At 37.8% G+C, this 13,180-nt stretch overlaps 1 protein-coding gene across 1 annotated transcript in view; it reads right to left on the bottom strand.

Moving 5' to 3' along the window:
• The window catches only part of akap6 (A kinase (PRKA) anchor protein 6), a 281,773-nt gene that overhangs the window by 17,593 nt on the left and 251,000 nt on the right, over positions 1 to 13,180 (bottom strand). Inside the window, exons 18-19 of the mRNA XM_072365052.1 lie at positions 8,761 to 8,844; positions 8,189 to 8,341 (exon numbers count right to left, since the gene is read on the bottom strand). Of these exons, the coding sequence (XP_072221153.1) occupies positions 8,189 to 8,341; positions 8,761 to 8,844 (237 nt within the window). The remainder of the gene's footprint in view (positions 1 to 8,188; positions 8,342 to 8,760; positions 8,845 to 13,180) is intronic.

Raw genomic sequence — 13,180 nt, 5'->3', positions numbered from 1 at the left:
GCCATTCTGTAATATTATATTCACCTGTACAGTTACTAAGAGGTATAATCAATGAATGTATATGAAAAATTATCTGAGTCTGACCGTCAGATATTAGCATTGCACTGACTGATACTGACTGGTGAGCTGCTGGATATCTTACTCAGTTTCTATTGTGAACTTCTCTGTGAAGAACACGGGACTCAAGAAATAATGCATATATTCTGATAAAAAGTTTTCGTCAAAATCTATCTATTTCAATCCAATTCAATTCAGTTTTATTACTAAAGGGCCAAATTACAACAATCATCATCTCAAGGCACTTAAATAATATAGTCCAATTCAAGCCAATTGGAGTTCAATTCATTGTAATCATAATCCAATGAAATCCAGTTAATTAATTTCAAAATAATCCAATTCATTGATGTAGATTCATGTAATTCAAAAACAATATCCTAGCGAAGGAAACCAACAGATTGCACCGAAACTTAAGTCCAATCTCCCGTCCTGAGCATGACTGTGGAAAGGAAAGACTCCCTTTTAACAGGAAGACACCTCTGGCAGAACCAGACTCAGGAAGGGTGGCCATCCGCCTCGACCAGCTGGGGTTTGAGAAGACAGAAAAGAGGGTGGAAAAAACACCATAACACCATTCAAATGATACCTGTTAGAACTACAAATACAAGTTAATAACCACAATAATGTCACATGTACATAATATCATTTGAGAAATTAAACAGGGGAAAAAGAGAGCAAAGTGAGGAAAGGTGTGACAGAGGAAGTCCTCCAACAGCCTAAGCCTATAGCAGCTTAACTATGGGATGTTTCAGGATCACCTGAGCCATCCCTAACTATAAGCTTTATCAAAAAGGAAAGTTTTAAGCCTAATCTTAAAAGTGGAAAGAGTGTCTGCTTTCCGGATATTTACTGGCATTTACTTATTTCACAAGAGAGGGGCCTGATAACTGAAGGCTCTGCCTCCCATTCTACTTTTAGAAACTCCGGAAACCACCTGTAAACCTGCAGTTTGGGAGTGAAGTGCTCTGTTTGGAAAATATCTTACAATGAGATCTTTAAGATATGACGGAGCTCGGTCATTAAGAGCTTTATATGTGCGAAAATAATCTTACATTCTATTCTGAATTTAACAGGAAGCCAATGAAGAGAAACTAAATCTGGAGAAACATGATCTCTCCTGTTAGTTGTCATCAGACCTCTGGCTGCAGCATTTTGGATCAGCTGGAGGCTTTTCAGAGAATATGTGGGACAGCCCAATAATAAAGAATTACAGTAGTCAAATTTTGAAGTAACAAATGCATGGACTAGTTTCTCTGCATCACCCTGAGACAGGATGTTCCTGATTTTGGCAATATTACGAAGGTGAAAGAAGGCAGTCCTAGAAACCAGTTTTATATGCAAGTCAAATGATAAATTCTGGTCAAAAATAACTCCAAGGTTCCTCACTGTAGAACTAGAAGCCAAGGAAATACCATCTAGAGTAACTATACAACTAGACAATTTCTCCATGAAGCGCTCAGGTCCGAAGAGAACAACTTCAGTTTTGTTTGAATTAAAAAGCAGACAGTTCTGAGTCATCCAGGTCTTTATGTCTTTAAGACATGTTTTGTAGTCTGACCAACCTATTGGTTTCATCTGGTTTCATAGATAAGTACAGCTGAGTATCATCAGCATAACAATGGAAATTTATGCCATGCTGTCTAATAATGTTACCTAATGGAAGCATGTATAAAGTAAAAGGAATCGGTCCAAGCACAGAACCCTGAGGAACTCCATGACTTACTCCGATGTGTGAGGAAGATTCTTCATTTCCAAGAACAAACTGGAATCTATCATATAAATATGACTTAAACCAGTCTAATGCATTTCCTTTAATCCCAATAACATGTTCAAGTCTCTCTAACAGAATGTTTTGATCAATCGTATCAAATGCAGCACTGAGATCCAACAGGACAAGCACAGACACAAGTCCGCTATCAGAGGCTAAGAGGAGATCATTGGTAACTTTAACCAGTGCTGTTTCTGTGCTATGATGCACTCTGAATCCTGACTGAAACTCCTCAAACAGATTATTTCTATGTAAATGATCGCAAAGTTGAGCTGCAACCATTTTTCAAGAACTTTAGACAAAAAAGGGAGATTGGATATAGGTCGATAATTACCAAACACTTCTGAATCAAGAGTAGGGTTTTTTTTAAGAAAAGGTTTAATTACAGCAACCTTAAAAGTCTGAGGTACATATCCTGTCAACAAAGACCGATTGATCAAATCCAATATGGAAGTGTCAATTAAGGGGAATATCTCCTTGAACAGTCTGGTTGGGATGGGGTCTAAAATACAAGTTGAAGGTTTAGAAGAGACTATTGCTGTTGTTAGCTCAGAGAGACCAACTGGGCAGAAGCCGTCTAAATACAAATCAGGTTCTAAAGATACTTCTAAAACTACTGCACCTGTACATCAATGATAATAGTGGGAAGGATTCCATCAATCTTCTCTCTGATAGAAACAATTTTATTGATCAAGAATGTCATGAAATCATCACTGCTGAGAGTTAAAGGAATACATGGCTCAACAGAGCTCGGACTCTTTGTCAGCCTGGCAACAGTGCTGAAAAGAAACCTGGGATTATTCTTATTCTCTTCTATCAATGATGAATAATAAGCAGTTCTAGCTTTACGAAGGGCTTTCTTATACGTTATTAAACTATCTTTCCAGACTAATTGAGACTCCTCTAAATTAGAGGAACGCCACTGTCTCTCCAGCTCTCTTGCAGTCTGCTTTAAAGCAGCTGTGAATTATACCAAGGAGCCAACCTCTTCTGACTGATTACCTTTCTTTTCAGAGGGGCAACATTGTCCAGTGTTGTACGCATTGAAACTATAGTGCTGTCAAAAAGAGAGTTTGTCATATCTGCACATGGCAGTGAAGAAAAGGATGATGAAATCAATTCTTTAAAACTGGTTACAACATTTTCTGATAGACACCTTCGATATGTAAAATTTTTCTCAGAAGGCGTATGGTCATGTAATGTAAATTCAAAAGTTATGAAAAAATGGTCAGACAAGACAGTCTAAGATAGAATTAAAGTTAATATTTAGGCTGTTATTTTCAACATCTACATGAATATTAAAGTCACCCACTACAATGACTTTATCTGTACTCAGCACTAACTGGAATAAAAACTCTGAGAATTCAGACAGAAACTCAGAATAAGGGCCGGGTGGTCAATACACAACAACAAACACAAGAGGTTTTTGTGATTTCCACTTTGGGTGGGAAAAACTGAGAATCAGAGATTCAAAAAAGCTAAAACTAAAATCTTGGGTCGAGGACTGATTAGTAACCCTGATCTGAAGATAGCTGCCACTCCTCCTCCTCTGCCTGTGGTTCGAGGAACGTGAACATTTAAATAGTCAGAGGGAGTTGGTTAATTAATGCTAACATGATCCTCCTGCTGCAGCCAGGTTTCTGTAAGACATAATATATCAATATGATGATCACAGATCAAACCATTCACTAACAGAGACTTCGAAAGGAGAGATCTAATATTCAGCAAACCACATTTGATGGTTTGATGTTTTTGTTCAGTTAAAGTTTTAATTTAATTTTTTTTTAAACAAGAGGATTTGCTCCTTTTGTCTTTTTTGATAGGGGGGGTAGCATCAGGTGGGAAGCCGCAGAAAAGTGTGTAAGACTACAACTCTGCATCCTGGTCTCAACCCTGGGTTGTCATGTTTTTGGTTGTCATATTTCTAGAAATGAGAGCCACTCCTTCCAAAGTGGGATGGATGCCGTCTCTCCTCATCAGACCAGGTTTTCTCCAGGAAGATTACCAATTATCTATGTAGCCCAAGTTGTTTGCTGGACACCATCTAGACAACCAGCGATTGAATGAGGACATGCGACTAAACATATCATCACTGGTCAGATTTGGCAGGGGTCCAGAGAAAACTACGGAGTCCGACATTGTTTTGGCAAAGTTACACACCAACAACATTAATTTTAGTGACCTTCGATTGGCATAATCGGGTGTCATTACCACCGATGTGAATGACTATTTTACTGTATTTACGCTTATCCTTAGCCAGCAGTTTTAAATAGGATTCTATGTTGCCTGCTCCGGCCCCTGGAATACATTTGACTATGGTCGCTGGTGTCGCTAATGCCACGTTTCTGACTATAGAGCTGCCAATTACCAGGGTTTTGTCCTCAGCGGGAATGGTAAATGGTAAATGGACTGAACGTTTATAGGGCTTTTCTAGTCTAACTGACCACTCAAAGAGCTTCTAACACTACATGCCACATTCACCCATTCACACAAACACTCATACAGCACATCTTAAGGCTATACATAACTACGTACTTTCTAACCATTCATACACACATTCATACACTGATAGATACATCGGTAGGTAACGTGGGGTTCAGTGTCTTGCCCAGGGAAGCCAGAGTTGATCTGTTTGAAACGTGGACAGGTTGAGTCTGAATCTTGACTTTATTAGTCGTCCCCTAGCATCTATCTATCAAAACCTGGTAATGGGCATATTCAGACATACATGTGTGAGCCTCAGTGAAATGCAGACTGGTGATAAGGATGTATGTTGTTTATTAACTTATAAACTTTTGGAAAATAGTTGGCTGTCTTAGCTATGCTTTCAAATGTTTCACAATGCTCGTCCTCACTTTTAATCTCTGTGCTGATATGTCCAGTCTCCATTACAGGTTTCATGTTTCTTTCAGTTTCAACAGTTAGGCAGCATTTCAAATTTGTTATGAACTATCTCCACCATACTCGAGTATATTTGAATCTCAGGTTTGAGGTACATACATTGACTCTCTACATAAACAAGTTAGTCTAGCCAACGTAATACTCTTAAAATAACTCTAATATGAGAAAAGCATACTTTTAATTGAAAGTTGAAAAAAGTTTGACAAATGCACACCAAAATCTATTTGTTCACAAGTAAGTTGAATCATTTACGCACACATTTACAATGCATTTGAGTGTGTACAAAAATACACACTCAAATGCATGAGCATGCAGACACAGAACCCAGGAGAGGACAATCATCTTATCATTGAGCAGAAGTGTTCATTTATAAACTAAATCCCCTACATATATGCCCCTGCGCCTTTTTCCCCTACTCCCCTTCTTATTTTTCTCTTTATTCCTCTCCCATCTCCAGTAGCAGTGAAATTACTCTCCAACCAGGCAGCAAGGTCAGAGTGTCTGGTCTCTGTGATTTGTTTTCTACGCTAAAACTTGCATCTGCCCATTGTATGCACACACAAGGAGGAGAGAGAAAGTCACAGCTTCAACATCACATGTACTAAAGAATTAGGATGATTCTTACTAACTGCAACATTCATAAATAAACAGGTTCAGCTCATTCAAAGACTTGTCAGTGCTTTAGTGATGAGCAGTATCACACCAGAATGACATGCACAAATATCCAACTAGAAAATAATAATTTATTTTTGCTTATCATTCTCAGAATAAGAACATATTCTTGTACACGTATTTTCTAGGGGACACAAATTTAGTTGGGTGCTAATCAGAGGGCTGAGACAGCTGCTTGACAGTTAAATTTGTTTGGCTGTGAAACTCGATATCATAACAAATGGATACACAAAATAAACTGTAAACTCCACCAAATCTAAATACTGAGTCTGTTGATTCTTGGCTAAGAAGTACGAGTTTTATCAAAAAGGATAAAGTTTGGGTTCCAACACTAACATTTTCATGACTTAGTATTTTAAAACCCTAACCCACTTCAAGCCACATTCACCCTTTCACACATCACTTCTTAATCTAATCTTAATCAGTGTTACAGGCCATGCAGAATCACACACATGCACACTAATGAATGCATTGGAGACAATGTGAGGTTCAGCATCTTATCCAAGGACACTTCAACATGGCATATGGGGTAGCTGGGGATTGAACAGACAACCCTCCACTCTCAATCCTGAGCTAAAGCTGGCCCATAACTTTTTGTGGTTTTTATGTTATGCTTATGATTCATTAGAAGTACATTCATGAGACATCACAATTCACTTATAATGCTTTACAAAATGTTTCACATGTATATATAATCATGCATGACAACATATAATCAGGTTTATAGACATGAAAATCCTTCAGGCATAAAGAAAGAAAGGCAGCTTTTTATACTTATGTAAGTGTTACTCTCTGTATCTGTACCCGAATATATCTGCCAAACATTTTACCTACATTTTATCCAAATTAATGCTAATGCTGTAACATGTCTGTATTCATCTCAATTAAAAATCCATGATGCCTGTGTCAACTCCATGCTTTCAAGGTACATCTGATGAAAAAACAGTACTCTTTCTCTGTACTTCATCTGGCTAAGGCAGCTCAGCTCCCATATGAATGATTTTTCCTATAATAACTATAACTAGATATAAGGAAGGTCCTTCCATCTTCTGTTAAGTGTAATTACTATTCTTGTTTCACACCTGGGTTTCAGTTACCAATTGCCACAACTGTGTCTTGTTTGTTATTTCCACTAGTATTTATTCGTCAGCTTTTCCTCAGTTCTGTGCCAGATCGTTGTTGTTGTTTTGTTGTCTCCACTTGGACTTAGTCCAAGTTTTGTTCCAAACAAGATTTTTTTGTTTGTTTTGATTTTGGGTTTTGTGTCATTGGGTTTTTCTCTCATTTGCAGCACTTTGTGTTAAAATGAAGTTTAATATTTGTCCTTATCTGCCTTCCTCGTGCCAGTAAGCCCGCATTCAAGTCCTCTTCATCACACACATTTTTGCTGTGCACTTTCATGGTGCCGTACAATTCTTAAAATCTGCTGCTCAACAAGTATGACACAAAATTATGTATTATATCTTCCCTTTCTTCATAACATACTTACTTGAGTATCTTTGCAGTTTTATGGTAAATTCGGATTTCAATTGTGAATGTTTCTTTGAATTGCCTTGAAACCAGGTGAAGCCTATGATGTACAATTTCAAGGATCTAAAAGAGAACAAATCTGTATTTAAAAAAACCTTCAGCTGCACAGCAATGGCAGATAACTGTCATATGAACGTGGGGAAAGTGGATCCAAATGCAGACTTAAGACAGCTGACTAAAGTTGGCGGATGATCCAGAGATTTATTGAATCCAAAAAAACTCAAACAGCACAGAGAACACAGGTGGCAGCAGCAAAAACATAGAGCAAGCAACAAAGAGCATAAATACACAGAGGGAGTAATGAGGGGACATGAAACACGTGAATGTCATCAGTAACTAAACCCAGGTGTAACAAGAATAGGGAAGTAAAACTAACAAATACAGAGGGGGGGGGGGGACTCCCCAAAAAACAGGAAACAAGTAGACTGAAGATTAATAACCAAAATGTTTCAACAAACAACTTGGGCTATTTTACAAGACTTGCAACAAGACTAAGAATAAAAGAGTGGTTGATAGCCAAGATGCAGTCCATGGTCTTACTGCAGACAAGGAAAATGTAAGTATTCAAGATAATTTACAAGTACCAGTTTGGTGTGTAGTCTGAGCTCTCAGGCCATTTACTGTGTACTTTCTCATAATGCAGTAACTTGGTCAAAGGGTTATTAAATACCACAGATATCAAAAGAGAACAGGTTTGAGGAACAGTGGAAAGAATAGAGTAAAGTGGGTCATTCCATGGCCCTAATGAACAAATAAGGTGTATACTAATGGTTATTTTGACCAAAGCATGTCATGGACATTTCATTAAGACCCCAGGAAATTGTATAAGCTTGTAAAAGAAGGAATACAATGTCACTTTAAAAGCACAGCCAGTCTCCTTGCTGCATTTTGCATTTCACTGTGGACACAGGGCCTTTCTGAAAATATTCTTCTCTTAAAACAAAGTGTTTACATAACAATTCTTATCTTTTTGCTGTTGTTTTTGTTTAATGAGGAATCAACTATAGGAAAACCAGTATAAAATTATACAAAAGGTTCTGCTTTGTTCTAAAATGTATGCTTATTTTACAAAACATTATGATAATGTGACTGTTCTACAGCCAAAACAGTGTAGCTTCAATCACAAAACCATCTGTCTTCCACGGCACATTTTAGCATCAAATTCAACACTGACATGCTCACTGAGTGTAACCATGCATCAGCTGACTGCCTGCAGTGCAGAATGACAGATGTAAAGTATAAATGTCAAGGCGCTCTAACCTGCTGCTCTCCCAGCTCTCTCTTCAGTCTGTTCTGCCACTGCAGCGCCTGCATTACGATCGCCTCCCACCTCCTCTCTAGGTTGATTGACAACAGCTGCAGGGCCTCTCGATGCTGCTCTGCATCTGGGCCCACCTCAGCCATGGGGCCCGACTGTCCCAGAGGTGGGGATTGGAGAGACAGTATATATGATGAACCCCTTTTTTCCACAAATTTAAGAAATTCATAACAATGTTATACCTTTAACTAGATTAAACTGACCCACTCTGTTTGAGTTTGAAAAATTGAAGTAAAGATAAAGTAAAGACAAAAAGGACAACTGAATATCCCTACCGGGATCAATAAAGTATGTCTTGTATTGTCTTGTCTTATAATTTGAAGCAGTAACAGCTGAAGTTCTTCTCAACAGATTAATATGATAAAATTATGGTAATTCTACCTAATCAATTACATATAATAAACAAATTTCTGTCTCTTTATTTGTTTGTGCTGATGATCATTAAATTAAAGAGATCAAGAGAGAGATCAGATTAAATCATCACATCATCAAATTTTGGTTTTCCTTTTTTCACCTTGCTCTGCTGTAGCAGCTTCTGGCACAACTTCAGAACAGAAGACACTCCTCGACGTCGGGCTCGTATCTCTGAACACAGGGACTGCAGGTGGACATGGAATTGAAACAAGACAAGCCAGAGGCTAAGTCAAAATACTACACGCAATACTAGCACTAAAACAATAACATAGCCATGAATACAAATTTCAAGTGCACAAAACATCCTCCTGATGTTAAATGGTAGCCCAAAATGACAGTATTTTACAGTCATATCTTGTTTGTAGAAAACCTGAATGGAAGGGAACAGTATAATTAGCATAAGCAAAGGTAGCCTGCATGAAAAGCTCTAAATTATTTTATCAATCATTCCTGTCAGTTTTTGATAAAATTACAGTCAAAACCGTAAATCTGGCATCATCAAACAGATCACGATCAGAAACATGACCAGCAGACAATCAAGTAGGTTGGGGAAACATAAGTCAGTCTTCCATACAGGAAAAATAATCCATTATCATAGTGAGAGGACCATATTTAGTGTAATGTTTGATCTTTCTTTTCAACAATTTGGTCCTATTCCTTCTTGACCCTGGATTCTTATTAATCTAAATGGATGCAATCAGCATTAAGAATATCTCCATATTGTTGTACCTGCACTTGGAATAATCTTTCTCTTGCATTATATTATTAGATGCATTCACCTTCTACCACTTATACTTACAATCAACCTGGTTTGTATAAATAATAAAACTTCCATTTGTTTACCAACAAGCCTGACGACTCATGTTCCTGATCTTTCCATCTTTGTTGTTGCATCATCAATTTTGGCATAAACATCAGCAATTAATTTGGTGAGTAAATGTCATTATTATTTTGAGATTGTGGGAACAACAATGAAACTTCTTTGGTGGAAAACCACAACAAGCAAGAAATGTACAAGTTAAAAGAAACAAGATTAGCAGTGTCTATTATAAATCACTATATGCTTATGAGTTTTCACACTCAAAGGTCAGTATTGCATATTTGAATATTTGCTCATGTTGCCATGTGTACAAGTGTGTACAGAAGTGTATGCGGGCGTGTGTGTGTGCATGCAAACATATGCATATATTTGTGTGCCACAGAAAATAGAGGGTACGGCCTTACTCCTCTGCAATGAGGACCAAACACGTCCAAGCCTAGAAATATTTATGCTAATCCTGCCTGCTTGCTGAAAAGCATTTCCTTTACATTTTTGCAATAAATATTAAACATCATTACATTGAAATGGGATTTGTTTCTCTGTCTTTCTTTTGTGAGCACACACACATTTCCACCCACACAGTCTCTTTCTCACTCACACTCAAATCTACTTCTGTCTTTCATCTTCTTGTTCTCACTTTCTTCAGTTTAGCATATTTCTGGCTTGGCTGGTTGTCTAAACAGGAGATGGGGATGCAGAGCACTGCAGACAGGATCAAGAAGACAAGCCTTGCATGTGTTTGAATGTGTGTATGTGTGGTTGCAAACAACTCTTTTTCAAACAGGAGGTGTGTATTATGATGAAGGAAGAGGTTCTATACAACAACAAAACAGCTGAGGAATATTTACTCTGCACCAAATAACTGCAGCAGACAGCACTGAGACAGATGAAATAAGTTTGAGATTGAGGCTCGAACAATAATTCAGCTCTTTCAGTCAGAGGACAATAGTCATTGTAATCAACCTCAACAAAAGAAAATATTTCACACTTGTCTTTTACCAGGCTTATTATATATATGAGCTCCTGACTTGTGCTCAACATCAGCTTTTGGATTCTGACACATGTTGATGTTTTTCTTTTTACTTGGAATGTGCTTGGCGTTTTGCAAAAAGTTGCATAACGGGCTGAGTTGCTGATTTGCTTTAATATTTAAAACAGGCGTTGTAATGACTCGCATTACACCTGCAGTTTTAACATCAACGAAATTAAAACTAAAATATTTTTTGCAAAACTTTTTTTGGGGAATAAAAAAATGAAAGTTGAAATATAGCTGCAAAGCAGCGATGGGAGGCCTAGCAGCAGAGCAGGCAAGCCTATGGCTGCTCAGGAAGGCATCATGAGTCCATACATCAAGTTTGGCATCGATACATCAATGCATCACAGTGATAGGGCTTTACTTCCTGTTTGGCGTGTTGATGTTGAGTTTGATTGGCTGCTACAGGCAAACGGAAGCAAAACTAAAAAATACACATGATAACTTTTATGAGGCTTGGTTTCTGTGTGTCAAGTCCTGTGGAAATCAGACAATCTGGGTGACCTGAAATGCTTTTTGAAGGATTTTGATCAAATTCAAAATGGCGGAAAATCCAATATGGCGCAAATGACATCATATGGTGCGATGAACTCGTCTTGAACCAGGGATTCCAACGGTACCTCATTTGTGAAATTTGGACCAATAGGTTCAAAGATATGAGCAAAAATGCATTTTTGCTACATATAGCGCCAAAGGTCACTGAAATTCTCGGGCCTCTTAATGAAGTGATCATGAGTCTGTGTTAGAAGTTTGATATCAAAAGATCAAACGATTGCTGTTTGGTGTTGTCGCCGTAAAGTTTGATTGGTTGTAGTTGGTGAGCAAAATTGAAATTGAAAAATCCATCTCCTAACTTTTGTGCAGATTGGTCCAAAGATGGTCTGTGCTAGTTTTCATGAGAATTGGTCAAAATTTGCGACCACTGAAAATTCGCTGCTAGGCCCCCAATTAATCAATGGAATGTTCCTGAAATTGTTCTATAGATAGGGATTATTTCGTTATCACAGCCCTAATCCACAAGCAATTCATGCTGAACAGATTCACAAGCAATTCCAACATAGTATTCACTGTACTCAATTCGAGCTCTGATACTTTTAATTTTAACCAATGTTTTATGATCACACTTGACACATGCAGAATAGTTATAAGACCATGTATATGCCATTAAAAAATAGACTAAACCATTCTTTGTCAAAGTGCAAGTGGAGAAGAAATTTTAAACGAACCAGCATTAACACCAAGAATCCAAAATCTTATTGTTATCATCAGTGAGAAACTTTAAGGGGTTTGGGGTTTAGTTTGCAAGTTTATTTTTATATAGAGAAGAAAATGTGAAACCCATTTTTGTGCAGTGGTTCCTCACTCATACTCCCTCTTTCTGTGGACTGATCTGGTCTGGCTGAACCAGTATTTACTCAGAGGTTTTTACAGACACGTCAGACAAATATTTGTTAAAAAGCTTTTCTTCCAAACTGAATGGGGAAGCCATGAAGTAGCAGCAGGGAAAGAGATGGAAGATGTAGAGGGCGGCCAAAACTCAGAAAAAACAAAAGCAAGTGTGAGATAGGTTGATGAAAAGAAAATAGAAAATGGTCAAGCAGAGAGCAAAGTGACAAACAAGGAAGAGTAATGATGACACTACGTAATGATGGAAAAAGGTACAAAAAGACAAATATGACAAAGAAACAGCAAGAATGAGAATATGTGCTGATACTCAACTGATGTTGCACTGCCCAGGAAAGTGATTTGCCATAGATGTCTGCAATTATGTTAATGTAGGTGGCAAGTGCCAGAGTAACATCAATGTGAATGCACAGGTGTATGTTTCTTCTGTAGAAAATTGCATTGTAACAGCTGGCTTCAATGTCGTGACTGATCAGAGTCCAATCCTGTCCAAAAAAAGTCCCCCATAAATATGGAATCACTTTTGGATGTGTATTCACTTGTTTTATCAACAAATTATCAAAATATATGACTTAATAATATTTCATTTAACAACTTAACCTTCTATTTCAGTCTATGAAATCTTCTTGGATCTTGAAGCCGTTTTCACCATCTGTCTTCTCTGTCCAGAATGTGTACATTACCGTCTTCAAAAGAGTGTCCCTTTTCCTTAAGATGTAGGTGCACTGCTGAAACTTGACCTGAAGATTTGGCTTTCCTATGTTTTGCCATGAGTATGTGGAGCTGTTATATGATCTCTCTATGGAGAGGTTTGCTGTACTGCACTCCATACACAAAACCACTCAGTTTTTGTTTGGGTTTTTTTGTCCTTTGGGTGAACCAGTCTCTGTCTGAGGGTGTTTGAAGTGCACCGGAATGTCATGTTTGGAGAAGATCCTTCAAAGTTTCTCTCAGACTTCTCTGAGAATATGTTTGCTGTTGTTCTTCTTAGCTTTTGATACAGTTGACCACAATATATTACTCAAACGACTGGAGAACTGTGTGGGTCTTTCCAGAACTGTACTAAACTGGTTTAAAACATACTTAGTTCCCCAAGGTTCTATCCTGGTACCTCTTCTGTTTAACATCTACATGCTCCCACTGGCACAGATTAGAAAAAAAAATTAAAAAAAATAAACTACCATTGGTATGCAGATGACTCACAGATATATATTACAATGTCACCAGAAGACCGAGGCCCTGCACAGGAACCTGGTAAATGCA

Source organism: Leuresthes tenuis, unplaced genomic scaffold (assembly GCF_036924035.1).
Source record: "Leuresthes tenuis unplaced genomic scaffold, fLeuTen1.0.hap1 SCAF_15, whole genome shotgun sequence".
Lineage (NCBI taxonomy): Eukaryota > Metazoa > Chordata > Actinopteri > Atheriniformes > Atherinopsidae > Leuresthes > Leuresthes tenuis.
This window is presented reverse-complemented; position numbering and strand designations above follow the sequence as displayed.